This window comes from Erinaceus europaeus, chromosome 2 (assembly GCF_950295315.1).
Source record: "Erinaceus europaeus chromosome 2, mEriEur2.1, whole genome shotgun sequence".
Lineage (NCBI taxonomy): Eukaryota > Metazoa > Chordata > Mammalia > Eulipotyphla > Erinaceidae > Erinaceus > Erinaceus europaeus.
Window position 1 is genome coordinate 34,723,397 of NC_080163.1, and position 19,163 is coordinate 34,742,559.

The following is a 19,163-nucleotide window of genomic DNA, read 5'->3' on the forward strand; positions in this document are numbered from 1 at the left end:
GTATATAACTGTTATGCAGAATAAAACAAGTTCAGTATCAGTGTATATATTCTCAAGTTTGTTTTGTTCTTTGCCTCCAGAGTTATTGCTGGGACTCAGTGCCTGCACTACAAATGCACTGCTCCTGGAGGCTATTTTCCTTTCGTTGCCCTTGTTTATTCATTGTTGTTATTATTATTGCTGTTGTTATTGCTATCGTTGTTGTTGGATAGGACAGAGAAAAATTGAGAGAGGAGGGGAAGACAGAGAGGGGAGAGAAAGACACCTGCAGACCTGCTTTATGGCCTGTGAAGCAACCCCCTGCAGGGGGGGAGCTCCAGGTTCAAACTGGGATCCTTCCACTGGTCCTTGCGCTTAACCCTCTGTGCCACTGCCCAGCCCCCATGAATTATCTTAAAACAGCCTTTCTAAGTTTATGGAATTAGCAAGTAGATGTGAGAAAGAAAACAGCTGTTATCTATTCATTGATGTTATACAAACATGGAACTGTTAAGTTAGAAAAATTAAACATATGGGCTATACTACTTAAACTATGCTTAAACTACTCAGTAGTTAATAATCATAAGCCAAAATGACCTCAAAGCCACAATGACCTGTGGGTTTCTATTCATCTGCATCCAGTAATACAAAAGACAAGGGCACTCTTATGACTATTTGCTGGTTACCAAATAGAAGGGAAAGCGACAGTAAAATTACCATCTTGCTCCCTTAATCACCATGATAATAGTGGTTAAGTTTCAACTGTGCTATATTTTCTCCAAGACAAACTAAATTTTCATTGATAAAATCTCAGAAAAAAACATGTAGAACCAAGATGATTAAGTGAAACTAGTTGAATAATACTTAAGATGAACTCAAAGTGTTTGTTTTGATTGCAATAGGAGTTGTCATCACTGGGGGGGGGGGAGGGGGTCAGTGCCTGCCTGATGAATCCACCATTCCTGGTGGCCATTTTTTTCTTTCTGTCTTTTTTTTTTTTCCTTTTATAGAGACAGAAAGAAATTGAGAGGGAATGGGGAGATACAGAGGGTAAAAGAGAGACAGCTGCAGCACTGTTTCATCAAAACCTTAAGGTGGAGACTGAAGGCTTGAATATTGTACATGGTAATGTCTGTGCCCTGGATGTGCTACTGCCTGGTCCCTGGTACCTCAGTTTTTTAAAGCTCTTAAACCAACTAATGATTTACTGCTTTGTAATAAAGAAATGGCAATATTCCCGGCACCATACAACATAAGTATTCATTTATTCAACAAATATTTCTTGGGGCCAGGCAGTGGCACACCTGGTTAAGCGCGCACACACACACACACACACACACACACCAGTACACAAGGACCTGTGTTCAAGCCCCTGGTCCCCACCTGCAGGGGGAAAGCTTTAGAATGGTGAAGTAGAGCTGCAGCTCTGTCTCCTTCTCTATCTCTACCTCCCCTCTCAACTTCTCTGTTTCTATCCAATAATAAATAAATAAATTTTAAAAACCCACATATTTCTTGAGTCCCCCACAAAGTCTCAGGCTGAGACACTAAGGATATATTTCTAAGACAGTTCCTTCTCTAGATAGCTCAGCTCTTAGTCAAGGGACAAAGTAAACTCAGTTCTAGGAACCATGAAATGATTTGGCTGCCATCAGGTGGATGAGATTACCTAAAGATATATATTAAAACATGAATATATATATATATATATATATATATATATATATATATATATATATATATATATATATATTCCAGGAATAAGACTCAGAAGAAAATATCTCAGAGAGAAGGAAGGTCAACTGTGTTGAATGACTTATCGAAATGGATATCTGACAACAGTTTCAATGAAGACATTTAAGTGATATTTTCAATAAACAGTAAGTCCAAAAAAGAAAGGGTAGAGAGGAATTATAATACATTATGATACATGCAATAATGTAGACCAGGGTACCATTGGAATACAAGTAGAAATATTTACAAATAGTAAAACAGAGTACAACTCTGTTCTGCTGATACATGGAGCAGAGAAGTGAATATTGAGAGAAAATGGGAGGCAGGAAAATTGTTTTTCTCTTTTTCTTTTCAAAGAAGGGCTAGCTCAGAGAATTTTGTATGTTAACTGAAATGATCCTGTCTGGCATTAAACCAGCTCCCCTGAATACTATGGCCTATTTACATATTCATTGTTTTGCCTCAAAGATCCCCACCCAATTCCATACCTTTGATCTGTCTTCTTTCTACCTCGAGACCCACCCTGCCTGCAGGGTAACATTAATCCCACAGATTAAAATGTTCTCAACAGTTGCTGAGGAAATTACTACCTTATCCCACTTTTTCCTTTTCTCCACCCCCTTTCCTAGCCATTTCCTTTTCTGACTTGCCACTTCCAGTTCTATCCTATAAAAGTGTTGTCTCTGGTGACATTAAAGACACATTGCGTTCCCACTCTGCCACGAGTTCCTGGTCTCTCTCCCGCAACACTGAGTAAGCAGCAGCCCAGGCTGGCTCCAGTCAAGTTCTCTCCAACTCAGAGAGTACGCGCCTGGGAAGAAGGCACCCTCACTCTAGCCCAGCATGATCCAACTAAATGATGACATTAAGCAGCTGCTCTATTACAGGCGCAAAGAATAATGGACAAGATAAGCACAGCCCTTACTGTAAGAAACAAATAAGTAAATGTTAATATAGACTGTAGTAAGTGTTTTTATGGAATAGTTTGTCTTCATTATAAAATAAATTGGCTCAAAATCTTCACAGTGAATTCCACTAGAAGTATAGAGAATTATGTGGCAACACTTTTGTGACAATCAATAAAATATTTTTTCAAACTCTTAATATGTATCTGAAGGCTGAGCCAGAACAACACATTACAATTATTTAAATACAATTATGCACAAGACGTACTTCCTGCACTCAATGAGTTTACAGTCTAGGAAGAATTTTATAGGCATTTACAGTACATCATGATATGTGCTTTTACAGGGAGCAAGTACAGAATATTGGGAATACAAGTAAAAGCAACTAACTTTTCTGGAGGAATTAATGAGAATTTTCTGAAGAAAGAAATAAAGAGCGGTTAAAAGTAAAATAGTAGGGGGCTGAGTGGTAGTGCACCCTGTTAAGTGCACAGGGCACAAAACACAAAAATCCAGGTTCTAGCCCCTGGCTCCCCACCTGCAGGGGGGTTGATTCATGGCTGGTGAAGCAGGTCTGCAGGTGTCTATTTTCTCTTCCCTCTCTGTCTTCCCTCCTCTCTCGATTTCTCTGTCCTATCCAACAACAATAACAACAACACCAAGGGCAGCAACAAAATGGGAGAATGGCCTCCAGGAGCAGTGGATTTGTAGTGCTGGTACCGAGCCCCAGCGATAACCCCAGAAGGGGAAAAAAAAAAAAAAAGTAAAATAGTGAGCAAGCACCAGGGTTCAGGTCCCTAGTCCCCACTGCAGGGGGTAAGCTTGAGCAGTGAAGCACAGCTGCAGGTATCTCTCTGTCTTTCAGTTTTTAAATGAAAAAGACATGGTATGGTGAGCATTTTAGGATGCTCCTACTAGGTGCACTACAGAATATTGAATAAAGCAATCAAAAATAAAGGTTAGGAAATTAGTGAGGAGGGGGCCAGGTGGTGACACATGGTTAAGTGCATACACAACAGTGCACAAGGACCCAGGTTCAAGCCCCTGGTCCCCACCTGGAAAGGGAAAGCTTCATGAGTGGTGAAGTAGAGCTACAGGTATCTCTATGTTTCTCTCCCTGTATATCTCCTTCTCCCTACTCAATTTCTCTCTGTCTCTATCCAATAATAAATTAAAAATTTAAACAATTAAAAAAATAAACTACTGAGGAGGAGGTAACACTAAACCAGATAATACCTTTTTTATTTTTGTTTTAAGATGGAGGGTGAGAGACAGAGACATAAAGACAGAGAAAGAAAAGACACTGCAACACCATTCCAGTGCTCTTGAAACTTTCCCATTGCAAGTGCTTACCTGTGGCAGCAGGTAGTGGGGCTTTAGTTGGGTTCGCACACAAAGTAAAGTGTGTCCTTTACCAGGTGAGCCATCTCTCAGGTCCTTGTCATGCATTTTCAACTGGATTTTCTGGGTATTTGTGATTTCTTATTACCTGAGATTCTAGTTCTTAAGACCAAAAGTTTTTTTCCCATGAAATATGATTTTAAAACTAAACTTTTGGAGGCAGAGAAAATGGACGGGGTTGCTTCGCAAGGGAAGTCATCCTGACCTTAAAAAAAAAACAAAAAAAAAACTGAAACATGACATTTGGTTATAGGTTTAAAGGAGTTCAGTTTCATTGTAAACTTTTCTTTTTTTTAAGATCACAGGCCATTTTTAAGATGTAATGGAAACTATTGAGACACTTTTGTTAGAAAAGGTTAATTTTGGGGTTCAGACAGTGGCACACATAGTACGTAGTGAAAGGATGTGCACAAGGGTCCTGGTTCCAGGCCCTGGTTCCCCACCTACAGGGTGGTTGCTTGACAAGCGGTGAAGCAGGTGTGCAGGTGTCTACCTTTGTATCCTTTTGTACCCCTTTGTATCCTCCCCTCCTCTCAATTTCTGTCTTACCCAATTAAAAAAAAAGGAGAAAAAAAAAAAGGCCACCAGAAGCAGTGTGCGGGCACTGAGCCCCAGAGATAAACCCTGGAGGCTAATAATAATTTTGTTTATGATTTTCAAAGGAAAGATCTCTCAAGCAAACCCAGGCACACTATTTTTTCTGCCATTAGGGTTATTTCCAGGGCTGTGCCTGTATGAAGAACCCACTAGTGCCCACGGGCATTTTTTCCTACCCCCCATTTTATTGATAGGACAGAAAGAAAAGGGGGAGGATTGATAGGGAGAGAGACACCTGCAGCCACTACTTCACCACTGATGAAGAATCCGCCCCTACAAGTACGGACTGGTAGTTTGAGCCAGAGGTAGTGCACAGGTTACTATCCTTGCACAGATATGCCCAGCCCCAAGGCACAACTTCCCACTGTTTGCTAACAGGAGTTCTCTTTCAACTTATTTCTGCCAGATATGCTTATCTTACTTTCCTTCCGTTAATCATAATTGAAGTTATGAGCTCTACCCTTTTCTTGAGCACCAAGTTCAACTATTTCCTCTGTTATACTTTCTTCTGTGTTCCAGCTGATAAAACAAAAATATTAGACTCAAATTGTCCTGCCTTCAAAGTCTGACTGTCCTTTTTTTAAAATTGAACTAGCCTGGCCTAATTTTTTAAATTGAACATGGCCACATATGTACCTCTTTGAGAATAAATTTTTTTCTTATTAATATCTGAAACTATTGCTGTGGTTTTCATGTATTTGTATAGTAATAAACATAACTGAAAAACTCATAGTGAATTCCACTTCGGAGAGGTAGGGAAAACTCATTACACATTTAAAACAATATGGGAATGAGATAGTGCCTAGCACTACGTGCATTCTAATTTTTTTATTCCCTCTAGGGTTATCACTGAGGCTCAGTGCACTGCCCCTGGAGGATATTTTTTCCCTTTTGTTGCCCTTGCTGTTCATCGTTGTTATTGTTGTTGTTGTTGTTATTGCTTCCGTTGTTGTTGAATAGGACATAAAGAAATCGAGAGAGGAGGGGAAGACAGTGAGGGGAGAGAAATATAAACACCTGGAAACCTGCTTCACCACTTGTGAAGCGACTTCCCTGCAAGTGGGGAGCCGGTGGCTCAAACTGGGATCTTTATGCCGGTCTTTGTGCTTGGCACCATGTGCTACTGCCCGGCCCCCCCTATATTAATTTTTATATTGACAAATTTTTCACCGAGGCTTTGCACCTGCATGATTTCACTGGAAGCAGACCTTTTCTTAGAGGGTTAGAAATAGAAAGGAGGGAAGAGACAGAAAGAGTAGGAGGGACAATATAGCACTGCTTTACTTCTCGTGAAGCTTCCTCTTTGCATGGTGTTTCCATGTGGTTTCTACAGGCTGGAAACCAGATCTTTGAAGTAAATTGTGTGCTCTGTTGGATGACCTATCTCCCAGTCCCCATTTCATTCATTTTAACTAGATGTTTATTTCCTTCTCTAAGTCCTAGGAGAAAATCAGGTATCATTTTTTTTTCACAGCAACTGACTGCCTGATTAGAAATGAGGAAATACCTGACTTCACTGGGCACACAACCTCGCCAATGTATCTTGGAGCCCCACCTCCCCAGAGCCCTGCTCCACTAGGGAAAGATAGGGACAGGCTGGGAGTATGGATCCACCTGCCAGTGCTCACGTTCAGTGTAGAGGCTATTACAGAAGCCAGACCTTCTACCTTTTGCACCCCTTAAGGATTCTGGGCCCATGCTCTCAGAGGGATAAAGAATAGGAAATATTTCAAGGGATAGTATGGGATGGTATATGGAACTCTGGTGGTGGAAATAGTGTGAAATTTTACCCCTCTTATCCTATCGTCTTGTTGATATTTTTTTATTTTATGAATAAATTTTAAAAAGAAATGAGGAAATGATCTTTTGTCATTCTCTATATCTTCCCTTGAATTTAAACTCACTGAAGTCATGGTATTGAGCTTCTATTTCAATTCTCCTTCCTCCATTGCTTATAACAGTTCTGTTTTTATTTTGTTGATTTAATAATGATCAACAAGACCATAAGACAAGAGGGGTACAATTTCATACAATTCCCACAACCAGAGTGCCATATCCCATCCCCTCCATTGGAAACTTTCCTAGACATATATATATATATATATATATATATATATATATATATGAAAGATATGAGGAGAGAAAGAACCAGACATCACTCTAGTACATGTGCTGCTGGGGACCAAACTCAGGACCTCATGGTTGAGAGTCCACTGCTTTATCCACTGCGCCACCTCCTGGACCACAACTTTCCTATTCTTTATCCCTCTGAGAGCATGGAACCAGAATCCTTATGGGGTGCAAAAGGTGGAAGGGCTGGCTTTTAAAATCACTTCAAAGGGGCCAGTGGTGGTGCACCTGATTGAGAGCACATGTTATAATGCATATGGACCCAGGTTCAAGGCCTTGGTCCCCACCTGCAGGGGAAAATTTGCTAGTGGTAAAGCAGGGCTGCAGGTGTCTGTCTCTCTGTTTCTTTTCCTCTCTATCTTCCCCTTCATTCTCAATTTGTGACAGTCTCTATCCCATAAAGACAAAAATTAAAATCACTTCAAGAATTGCTGACTTAGTTGAATACTGATTTGGACTTGAGATCTAAATTTGGTCTTAGCCTCTATAATGATCTTTGTACATTTCCTAATATTTTCCTATACTTCATCTCCAGATGAAAATGTGCAACGGAAATCACAAATAGCTTTGTCGATGGCTAAGGTCTTGTTAAATCTTTTGCAAAAATATTTTCAAAGGTCTTCTACTTATAATTGATAATATATGTGTCATGTAAACTCAAATTAATCAATTTTAGGATTTTCTTTTACATTGAAGTAGATTTGAAGATTCAATACTTACCTTTATATATAACAACATTAGTAATTCCATCAAGAGTTAAAAATCAGGGAGTCGGGCAGTAGTGCAGTGGGTTAAGCGCACGTGACACAAAGCACAAGGACCAGCAGAAAGATCCTGGTTCGAGCCCCTGGCTCCCCACCTGCAGGGGAATAGCTTCACAAGCTGTGAAGCAGGTCTTCAGGTGTCTATCTTTCTCTCCCTCTCTCTGTCTTCCCCTCCTCTTTCCATTTCTTTCTGTCCTATCCAACAACAACAACATCAATAACAACAAAAACAATAACTACAACAATAAAACAAGGGCAACAAAAGGAACTAAATAAATACATATGAAAAAAAAGAGCTAAAAATCTTGGCCCAGTTGAGAACAACAGATGAATGGCTAAGGAAGTGTGGTACATATACACAGTGGATTATTATGCAGCTGTTAAAAATTACGAGGTTAAAAAAAAAAGATGAGGTAATCTCCTTTGCAGTATTGTGGTCAGAACTCAAAGGCATCATGTTGAATGACACAAGCCACAAAAAAGGCTTTACTGCTAACTGTAAACCATTTATCCCAATAAAAATATTTTTTAAAAGACCAATAGTTAGAATGGCTAAGGAAGTGTGGTACATATACACAGTGGATTATTATGTAGCTGTTAAAAATGATGAGGTAAAAAAAAAAAAAGAGGAGGTAATCTCCTTTGCAATATTGTGGTCAGAACTCAAAGGCATCATGTTGAATGACACAAGCCATAAAAAAGGCCTTACTGCTAACTGTAAACCATTTATCCCAATAAAAATATTTTTAAAAAGACCAATACTCAATGACCTTGTTTATAGGTGGAACTTAAGAATAAAGAACAGTAAGTGGGAGTAGATAGCATAATAGTTATGCAAAGAGACTCTCATACCAGAGACTGAGGTTCAGTCCCCTGCACCACTATAAGCCAGAGCTGAGCAGTGCTCTGGTAAAAGGAAATAAAAATTTAAAAAGAAAAGAAGAGTAATGGAAAATATAAGGTGAATGTGGCCTGGGAGTGGCATATTGCACCAAAGCAGAGGACTCTGGAGAAGGAGGGAGGGGGAAAAGATGAAGGGACATTGGAATACCAGTCTAGGGAAGATGATGTGTTAAAGACAATACTGTAAACCATTAACCTTCCAATAAAATGAAATAAGAAGTCAAAAATCTCCCAGTAGTTATACAACTCTCCTAAGCTCACTGACATGACTGCTGCTGCTTTTTAGGAAAGACATTGTTGAGATACCATAAGAAGTCATATTACAGATATATATTCTGCAGCTAGTATTAGCCAATGGATGTTGTTTGGGAATGATCTAGTCTATTAAATGTTTAGTGTATGATTAATTGTTCATATCATACATTCCCTGCTTCAGCAAACCCCCAAGTATAGAGTTTCTTTCAGTCAGACCTGAAATTAGGTCTCTCAATCATGTGGTTTCAATTAAGTTCTGTTGAAAATAGCCCGTAATATAAGCATTTTAATTTTTTGTGCTTCAACAGCTTTACTACTTTAATCCATACAAAGGGCAAACTTGGGAGAAAAACAATCAAAAATTATTTTGTACCCTGCTATTAGCTGAAATTATCTATTTAATGTACAATCTTCTAATACAAGATATTTTTGTAATACAAATACATATATTTAAGAATACAGAAAATGTTTCATTCTTATTTGATCAATGATAAGAATTTCAACACCAGGAGATGTCACATATCAGAAGTAACTGGAGAAGTTATAATCTTATATAATTTCAGGCAGACATTCTGTATTATGGACTTTGACTTCACATTCATATTTTCAAGGTAGTGAAAATTCAGTCACAGCTGCAATGTTCTGCCATTTGTTTTTATTATAATATCTGGAGAAAAAAATAGCATTAGATTACTTTATATATATCATAAGCAGGTATACAATAGTTACTAATAACTAATCCCTGGGAGAAGAGACCCCTTGATGCCTAGGACATTCTACCTTTCTCCCACTAACCCTTAGCTTACCTAGACCAGGTTCAAGCCCCCAGCACTACATGAGAGTGCCACAGCACTGGGGGAAGCTTCAGTGCTGTAGTGTCTCCATTTTGCTCTCTTTGTCTCTCCCTACCAGAAAAAGTCTGTCTGGAACAGTGAAATTCTGTATGTGAGAGTTTCTGGGAGTGCCAAAATAAAATAATAATAATAATAATAATAATAATAATAAAAAGGTTCACTCTTTTCTGCATATGCTGAAAACAGTTCTTTGGAAACACAGAAATCTGCTCAATAACACCATAATGGAAAGTCCAGAAAGATGACTTGTAGTAGCTATTATAAGGCCTCTGACCTCAGTGTTGTAACTTAAAAGAATACAGCCAGCTGTTTCTCAGTCACCACCCAGACAGAAGTCCCTCACATTCTCTTTACCAGGTCCTTCATTTGCATTTTCCTGTTCCTTATTGTAGTTTAACTTAGGTTCCTCTCAGTTCTGGGATTCTGGGGCTTTTTCCTCCACCTCATGTACCAGGAGATTGAGAGAGAAGCCAGCTTTACCTCCTTTACATTGCCACTTTCATGTTGTGATACACCTTGCCCTTGGATCTAGCCAGTTTATGTCAATGGTTTTCAAATTTTGTCACATACAAGAATTATGAGAACTTCAAAAACCCCCAGACTAGGGGCTGGGTGGTGGTGCAGCAGGTGAAGTGCACATGGTGCAAAGCTCAAGGATCCCAGTTCTAGTCCCAGGCTCCCACCTGCAGGGGGCTGCTTCACAAGCTGTGAAGCAGGTCTGCAGGTGTCTACCTTACTATCCCCCTGTCTTCCCCTCCTTTCTCTATTTCTCTGTCCAAAAATGACGACAAATTATTCTTGTCACCTCCTAGGTAGTACCATGTCTCAAAACTAATTTGCATTCATTGAAAGGCAGCAAATTTCCCCACTGAGATATCTCTCCAGTGCAGGAATTTATTTATTTATTTATTTATTTATTTATTTATTTATTTATTTATTTATTTATATTGCCACTAGGGTTACTGCAGGGGCTCAGTGCCTGCACAATAAATCCACTGCTCCCATTGGCTTTTTTTTCCCTTTTATTTGATAGGACTGAGAGAAATTGAGATGGGAGGGTAACTAAGAGAGAAAGAGAAAGTGAGATACTTACAGCATTGCTTCACTACCATGAAGCTTCCCCACTGCAGATGGGGACCAGGGACTTGAGTACAGGTATCTACAATGTGTGTGCTCTACTTGGGGCACCATTGCCTGGCCCCAGGAAATAATTTTTATGTGAAGAAATATGACCACTGATTGCCCCAAACTGAGGGAGATAGAGACTCATGTTCAGGAGGCTCTAAGAGCTCTGGAAAAAATAAATTCAAGTCTAAGTTCACCATCATGATTATTTTTAAACATTTTTTTCTTCACGCTTTTTTTTTTTTAGTAAATCTTCAGTTATTACTACTCTTTAATGTTTTTTAAATCCTTACTTATTTATTGGATAGAGACAGCCAGAAATCTAGAGGGAAGGAAATGCTACAGAAAGGAGAGAGACAGAAAGACATGCAACACTGCTTCACCACTCACTAAGCTTTCCCCCTGCAGGTTGGGATGGGGTGCTCAAACCAGTTCCTTGTGCACTGCTACATGTGCACCCAACCAGGTGCACCACCACCCAGTCCCCTGTTTTAAAAATATATTTTTATGCATTTATTGGATAGAGACAGAGAGAACTTGAGAAGAGAGGAAGAGAAAGAGAAGAAAAGAAGTAGAGAGACACCTGCAGCCCTGCTTCACCACTCTTAAAGCTTTCCCCCTGCAGGTGGGGACCATGGGCTTGAACTGGGTCCTTGCACACTGTATGTAATGTGTGCACTTAACCAGGTGTGCCACTGCCTGTACCCTTACCATCATAATTAAATTGACCAAGGTAAGAGAGATAGTTAGAGAGAGAAAAAGAGAGAGAGAGACAGAGAGAGAGAGACAGAGAGAGGAAATAAAAAACTTACTTATAAAGGAACATCCAAAAGAATATCAAATGATTTCTAGGCACAAAATCTACAGGTCAGAAGTGACTGACAGGATATATTCAAGTGTTTGAATGGAAATGAGCTCCATCCATGAATACACTACACAGGTTATCATTCAGGTTTGTGAGAATGACAAAGAGCTTTCCACACCAACCCCACCCCCCAAAAATTCATTACCTCCAAATTGGCCTTATAAGAAATACTAAACAGATTTATCTAACATGAAAATATAAGGTGATCACACCCATAGTGGATAAATAAGGAAACAAAGCAAGGGAAACAAAGAAGGGACTTGGACTGAAGAACTGAGGTTACTAAGGGGACTGGATTACAGGAACGTTGATGGAGTGATACTGGTATTTTGGTTGTGGGCATAGTGTAGTAACATATTCTAATGTGGTGTGAAATTGCACTTCTAGAACATTGATATGGTCAGGGATGTATTAAAGAGGCAGAGCATCAGATTTTCACCCCTGAGGATCTACAAGTCCTGGGTTTGATTATTAGCACTACCGAAACTAAACAGTGCTCTGGTATCTCTCTCAGAAAAGTAAATAAAAGTTTTAAACATTATAGATTGTAAAGCAAGATCACCAGAAACAATTAAATAAAGAGATAAAATGAGATCATAGTGCTTATCGGAATTACTTTGAGAGGTAATCAAATGTAGAATCCTGTGTCATATCTGTGGAGCTGATAGTTTACCAGGTCTGCAACAATTCTGGTGCACATGGGCAAATACTACACATTGAGAAAACCTGTAAGGCTTCTTACAGTACTGTGACCATTCTTGGATATCTGTTTACCCTCTCTACTTTCTCTGTCTTTTTTGGTTCCCTTTAATGGTTCACTTTCACCAAATTAATTTTTTAACCAACCTAGTGCCATCTATTAATGAACAATGAACATTTCAACTGGGCCCTAAACCATCAAAAGTGAGTTTCATCCTGTGCTCCTGATTAGATTACTGCCAAACTAGCTAAAACATTAAATGCCAGGACTAAAAATAGGCTGCTGCATATTTAAAATAACATAATCAGTAGTTAGCTTGAGGCTTTGCTATTTTTACTAAAGGAAAAGCAGAAACAAGTGACTAGAGGTTGAAGGGGAATTACTTAATTAAGGAATATGCTAAATGAAATGAGATCCTAGAAAGAAGCCAGGAGGTGACACAATAGCATTGAATTAACATGCATTAGGAGAGCTCTCAGAGAATCAAGCTAAAAGTCTTAGACTGAAAACTCAAATGACCCTCCCTGATACATAAAAACTTTGATTTGTGCAAACTTGCACCCAGAATAGTAATATTGTATGATATCATGAATTAGCATGCCAGACCCCCAAATAAAATAAGTTTCTCTATTTTTTCTTACTGCTTCACTGCTCATGATGTTTCCTTCTTTGGGAACCCATGTCCTTGTACATTGTAACATGAGTGCACAATCAGAAGCACCAGTACATGGCCCCTAAGTTTATCTGTTTTTATTTAAAATTTTTTATTGAAATACAGCATGTACACAGATAATATGTATACTATTGAACTTGATGAGTTTTTTTTTTAAGATTTTATTTATTTATGAGAAAGGTAGGAGGAGAAAGAAAGACCCAGACATCACTCTGGCACATGTGCTGCCGAGGATTGAACTCGGGACCTCATGCTTGAGAGTCCAAAGCTTTACCACCGCGCCACCTCCTGGACCACTTGATGAGTTTTTAACAGCTTAGCACACCAACATGCAAATGATGAAACAGAACACTTTCAGCAACTTAGAATTTTCTCTCATAACACTTTCCAATTTATACTGCTTATTAAATAAGGATATCAATTATGGCAATTTCCATCATGATTGGTTTTGCCTACCTTTGTTCTAAATATAAGTTATATTAAACATATTTTACCATGTGTACAACCCAGGCTTGAGCCCAGTCTCCACTGCACTGCTTAAGTTTTGGTGCTGTGGTGTCTTTCCCTCTCTGTGTCTCACTCTCTATCTGAAAAAACCGACCTGGAACAGGGAAGCCCTGGAAATGACAAAAACCAATAATAAGTACTCTATAATATCTGTTCATGTGAAATTCAACAAGACTGTTGCATGTAACAGTACATTGCTGATTCTCACTGTAAAAAGCATTCCAGTGAGTGAATATATCACAGAATTTACCCATTCAACTACTGACAGACACTTGGATAGCTTCTATTTAGGAGCTACCATTAATACTGGTGCTTTGGCAACTTGTGGCATTTGTGGTCTTACACAATTTTTTGGACAAGTCTAATTTTCTTGAAAAATACTGTTGGGGTTATAAGGCATCAAAGAGGGGGCAGGGAGGTAGTGCGAAGTCTTAATTGAAGGGGTAATGTATCCAATGTGATTGAATACATTACCATGATCAATGATTGGGATTAAAGTATCCCTGTTCCTATTTGGGGGGGATTCACAAGTGGTAAAGTAGTGCTGCAGGTATCTCTTCCTCTCTACCTCCCACTCCGTTTTCAATTTCTTTCTGTCTTGTCAAATAAAAAAAAGGGGGGAGGGAGTGGCCACCACTGTGCAGGCACCAAGCCCCAGGGATAACCCAGGTGGCAATTAAAAATAAAATGAATTTCTGTCAGTTTGGCTAGGTTATATGAGCCAATCAAAATTAAGTACTAATAAAATAAATTTAATACTAATTTTGATGTTGTTATAAAGATATTGCTGTGAAATATAGTTAAAATCTATAATATAAATAACTACCTTTAAGTAAAAATTATCCTTGATAATCTGGGTAGGTCTCATCTCATCACTTTAAAGGTGTTAAGAACAAAACTGAAGTTTTTGTTGAGAAAGAAGATACTACTCCTATAGACTGCATCAGCTCTGCCTAAGAGCTTTTGCCTGTCCTACCCAGGCAAATTGTAGAATTTAATTTTCAGTTAAATTCTACAATTGCACAAGCAAGTCCTTAAAATAAATCTTCTTTAAACAATAAGTAAATACATGTATATCCTAGTTCTGTTTCTTTTATTAGAAGAACCCTGACTGATCTGTTATTTTCTCCCCATGCTAAAACTGTGAGAGAGTTTACTTGGTATTTGTCCTTGAAAACTTCATAACCTAAAGAAAACCATCTAGTAATGAAAAGTCAGTGGAATAAATTATGTCAGATAGAAGTGTTTTACTAAGTGTCAAATGAGTAGCACATGTAAAAATGATAAAGGTCTGTGGACCAGAAGTGCTTAGGGAAGACTTTGTAGAAGAAATGAGAATAAACATCAAAAGTAGACAGCTTATTTGCATATAAATTACAAATAATCTATAAATTTCAATTGCTTCATTGCTTGCTTACTCAAATGTTTCGAAACTCCCTCAAGTAATTAGACATTCTAACATGAGGTGAAGAAAGGCTAAACTTGAAGTTTAAAAGTCTTAAAATATTGAATTCTACCCTCTTACTAGAAGCATGATCTTGGACAAATTGCAGAATACATTAAGTCTAAGGTTATTAATATATAAAATTAGTATGACAGTATACATCTTGTCTGTCATAAAGCTACACTGAGAAAGAAATGAAACTATCTGGTGCTTAGCACAGTGCCTTTCATAGGGGAAGCACTCAATCAAAGTTAGGGGAATGCAAAAAATCTCCATATCTTTAAAAAGAATGCTACTAAAAATGAAACCAAACAACACTGCATTTCAAATAGTTGTAAGAGGAAGTATTCTAGTTAAATAAATTTTGAATCAATTGTATAAACTTATTTATTTATGTCATCTCCAGTGCTTCAATGCTCCAAGGTGCCTTTTTTCAGATAGAGGCAGAGAGGTAGAAGGGGGGCGGGTGGAAAGAAGCAGAAGTGGGGGGGGGGGCATAGCATTAAAGCTTCCTTCAATATGGTAAGGGCCAGCCTTGACCCTGGGTTGAGAACATTGCAAACTAGAATTCTATCCAAGTGGGCTATTTTATTAGCCCTAGTTGTTTTTTTCATTTTTTTCCCCCACTAGAGCACTGATTAGATCTGGCTTACAGCGATATGGGGGATTGAACCTGGGACTTTGGAGCCTTAGGTATGAAAGTCACTTTGTATAACCATTATGCCACCTACTCCCACTCCCTACCTTACTTTCTTTAAAGTATGAAACTTTCTTATTCAAAAAACTATTTTAAGGACTGGGTAATACAGCTGTAAAACGCATGTATTACCCTGCACAAGGACTCTAGAACAAGTCCCTTATGTCTATCTACAGCGGGGAACCTTCACAAGCAGTGAAATAGTGCTGCAGGTGTCTCTCTCTCTCCATCTTTACCTTCCCTTTTCCTCTCAACTTCTCTCTGTCTCTAATCAAAATAAATCAATGAACAAAAATATGAGAAAATAAAATATAAAAAAGAAAAAGATTATTTTACTCAGGATCTGAAAACTGACCAAACATTTTGTAACTTTGTCTATTCTTTGTCCAGGAACTCTTGGTTATAATTTTTAAATTTCCTGTGTATAGGAGAAGTTTATAGTAAAAATGTTTTATGCGTGGCCATTGGGCTTCCCAGCGCGGCGGTGGCGGGTGTGTGTGGGTGGTTGGGATGGGACATAGTCTTTTGGTGGTGGGAATGGTGTTTATGTGAAAAAAAAAAAGAAATAAAAAATGTTGTATGGGGTCATCAAGGCATCTCAGCAGTAGAGCACAGGAGCTTGCAAGCTTGATGTCCCCCATGTTCAATCCCTGGCACTACATATGCCAAAGCTGTGTAGTGTTCTGGTCTCTTTCTCTCTTTTATGTAAAATAAATAGATCCTTTAAAATAGAATAAAAATGTGTTGTATCTTATATAAGGTAGAATCTGCATTCAGACTACAATACCTATTTATTTATTTATTTATTTATTAGAAAGATAGCAGGAGAGAGAGAAAGAATCAGACATCACTCTAGTACGTGTGCTGCTGGGGACTGAACTCAGAACCTCAGCTTGAAAGTCCAATGCATTATCTACTGTGCCACCTCTTGGGCCAAACCATACTACAGTACCTTCAGGAAAATCTTTGGGAGGAGAGTATTTCTTCTTCTTTGCAACAACTCTTTTAGTTTTCATTTGTCTAGTTCCTGGTGATGCTCTAATGATACAACATAATTCTGGTGGACTTGAAGGAACCTGAAGAAGAAAAGAGAGATATATAATATAACAATATGAAAGAAAGGAAGAGATCAGAACACCACACAGCTCTGGCATATGTAGTGCTAGGGATTAAACATGGGGGGTGGGCAGGGCAGCAAGCTCCTATGCTCTACTGCTGAGATGCCTTGATGGCTCCATGAAACATTTTAAAAAAGTAGATATCACATAATTCTTCCAAATGTTATATATGTATGTTGTTTTATTTCAAAGGCAAATGCTGTCAATATTAACTCATAGATACTAACAGAAAATACTTATGATACGCTGACAATACTACAAACACTAATTGGCTTTAGATTTTTTTTTTTAAGATTTTATTTATTTATGAGAAAGACAGGAGGAGAGAGAAAGAACCAGACATCACTCTGGCACATGTGCTGCCAGGGATCAAACTTGGGACCTCATGCTTGAGAGTCCAAAGCTTTATAACTGTGCCACCTCCCAGACCACTAGATTTTTGTTTAAAACTTAAGACCAAGAAAAGCGATCATATTATCCTCATTTTTAAGTGAGAAAGCTTAAATTTCAAAGATTGAATAACTTACTTAAGCAAACAGAGAAAGTAATGATAACATTGACATTACACTCCAAAACAGGATAAAAAGTTGTTACGATTTAGTGAGTTACAACACAAATTCAAGTTTAATTCTGAGTGGATCACTAAATTTCTTTGATGTCCCAGAATAATTTTTACAATTATTTAAAATTATAAATTAATTTAAATTTTAAAATAATTTTGACAATTTTCATACAGCAGATTGTATCTAGAATTGTTTATTTTCCATACATGACATATCTTTTTTTTTCTTAAGAAGTAGATATTGGTGGTACACCCAGTTGACCACACATATGACCAAGAAGTATATATGTATTTATCAAGATCTCTTCCTATTTTAAATAAAGTTCATATAGAGACTTCTCATACTGTAAAATTTATCTCATCCTCACTTGCCAATGCCTATGTTCAGTGGGAAAGCAATTTTAGAAGTCAGGACTCCCACCTTCTGCAACCCCAAAACAACTGTGGCCTATACTTATGAAGAGGCAAAGAATAGGAAGTACAGATGGGATACAGAACTCTGGTGGTGGGAACTATATGAAATTATACCCCTATTATCTTACAGTCTTGTAAATTAATATTATATCACTAATACAATAAAAATTAAGTTAATTTCATCCTCTGTGATTAATAGCTACTATTTTTCCACCTAGTATTCATTTTTCTCTCCTTCTAGTTGTAAAAGTATCATAATTTTCGTGAAATTATGATACTTGCTTGTCCGGGAGGTGGCTCAGTGGTAAAGCTTTGGACTCTCAAGCATGAGTTCCCGAGTTTGATCCCTGGCAGTACATGTGCCAGAGTGATTCTGGTTCTATCTCTCTAATCCTATCTTTCTCATAAATAAATAAAATATTTTTTAAAAAAAGAAATAAAAATATGCTCATTCTATTGAGCAGCCTTTCATGCCAAGCCTTTACGCCAATGATTCCATAGGGAGCAGGTGGAGTGATAAAATTTCTAAGCACCGGGGGCTGGGTGGTAGCACACTGTGTTAAGTGCACATAGTGTGAAGCACAAGGACCAGAACAAGGATCCCAGTTTGAGCCCCCAGCTTCCCACCTGCAGGGGGGTCACTTCATAAATGGTAAAGCAGGGCTGCAGAAGTCTATCTTTCTTTTCCCTTCTCTGTCTTCCTCTCCTTTCTCAAGTTTTCTCTGTCCTATCTAATAGCTGCAACAATAACAGCAGTGGGGAAAAAAGATGGCGGCCAGGAGAAGTGGACTGGTAGTGCTGGCACCTAGCCCCAGTCATAACCCTGAAGACAAGAAGGAGGAGAAGGAGGAGTTATGGGACATATATTCAGTGGAGTACTACTTAGTGATTACAAAAGATGGTATTTTGTCCTTTGGGACAAAACCGATGAACTGGTGGTACTTAGTGAAGTAAGCAAAGAAAAAATATATATCAGATGGTTTCACTCAAATGTGGAATATTGAATTGAAACACATGAACTTGTAATATATATAACTTGTATATATTATCTCCAAGACCTTGGAAGAGATATGGTAGTTATCCTTGGAGGGGTGGGGAAACAGAACTTTGGTGGTGGGAGTGATGTGTAACTATACCCCCATTATCTTATAATCTTATAAATCACTGATTAAAACATAATACATCTTGGGACCAGATAGTGGCACACCTAGTTGAGGGCACATGTTACTATGCACAAGGACCTGGGTTTGGTCCCCTGGGGGAAAGCTTTGCTAGTGGCAAAGCAGTGCTGCAGGTGTCTCTCTGCCTCTCGTCCTTTCTATCATCCCCTTCCCTCTCAATTTCTGGCTGTCTCTATACAATAAATAAATAAAAATAGTTTTAAAAAAACAAAATACATATTTTTAAAAAAGGCTATTAGGCTGCCATAGTTTAAAAAACAACCTCATTAGAAATGGAGGGTACTAGACAACTAGAGATAGTATTATCCTACTGTGATCCAAATTCACTTTTTTATCCATACATATAACTTGTGGT

At 38.3% G+C, this 19,163-nt stretch overlaps 1 protein-coding gene across 1 annotated transcript in view; it reads right to left on the minus strand.

The window, feature by feature from the left end:
- Positions 1–9,182: 9,182 nt before the first annotated feature.
- Positions 9,183–19,163, minus strand: part of MEIKIN (meiotic kinetochore factor) — a 70,410-nt gene continuing 60,429 nt past the window's right edge. The window contains exons 13-14 of the mRNA XM_060186390.1: positions 16,486–16,609; positions 9,183–9,335 (exon numbers count right to left, since the gene is read on the minus strand). Coding sequence (XP_060042373.1) covers positions 9,295–9,335; positions 16,486–16,609 — 165 coding nt within the window. The 3' untranslated portion in view covers positions 9,183–9,294. The remainder of the gene's footprint in view (positions 9,336–16,485; positions 16,610–19,163) is intronic.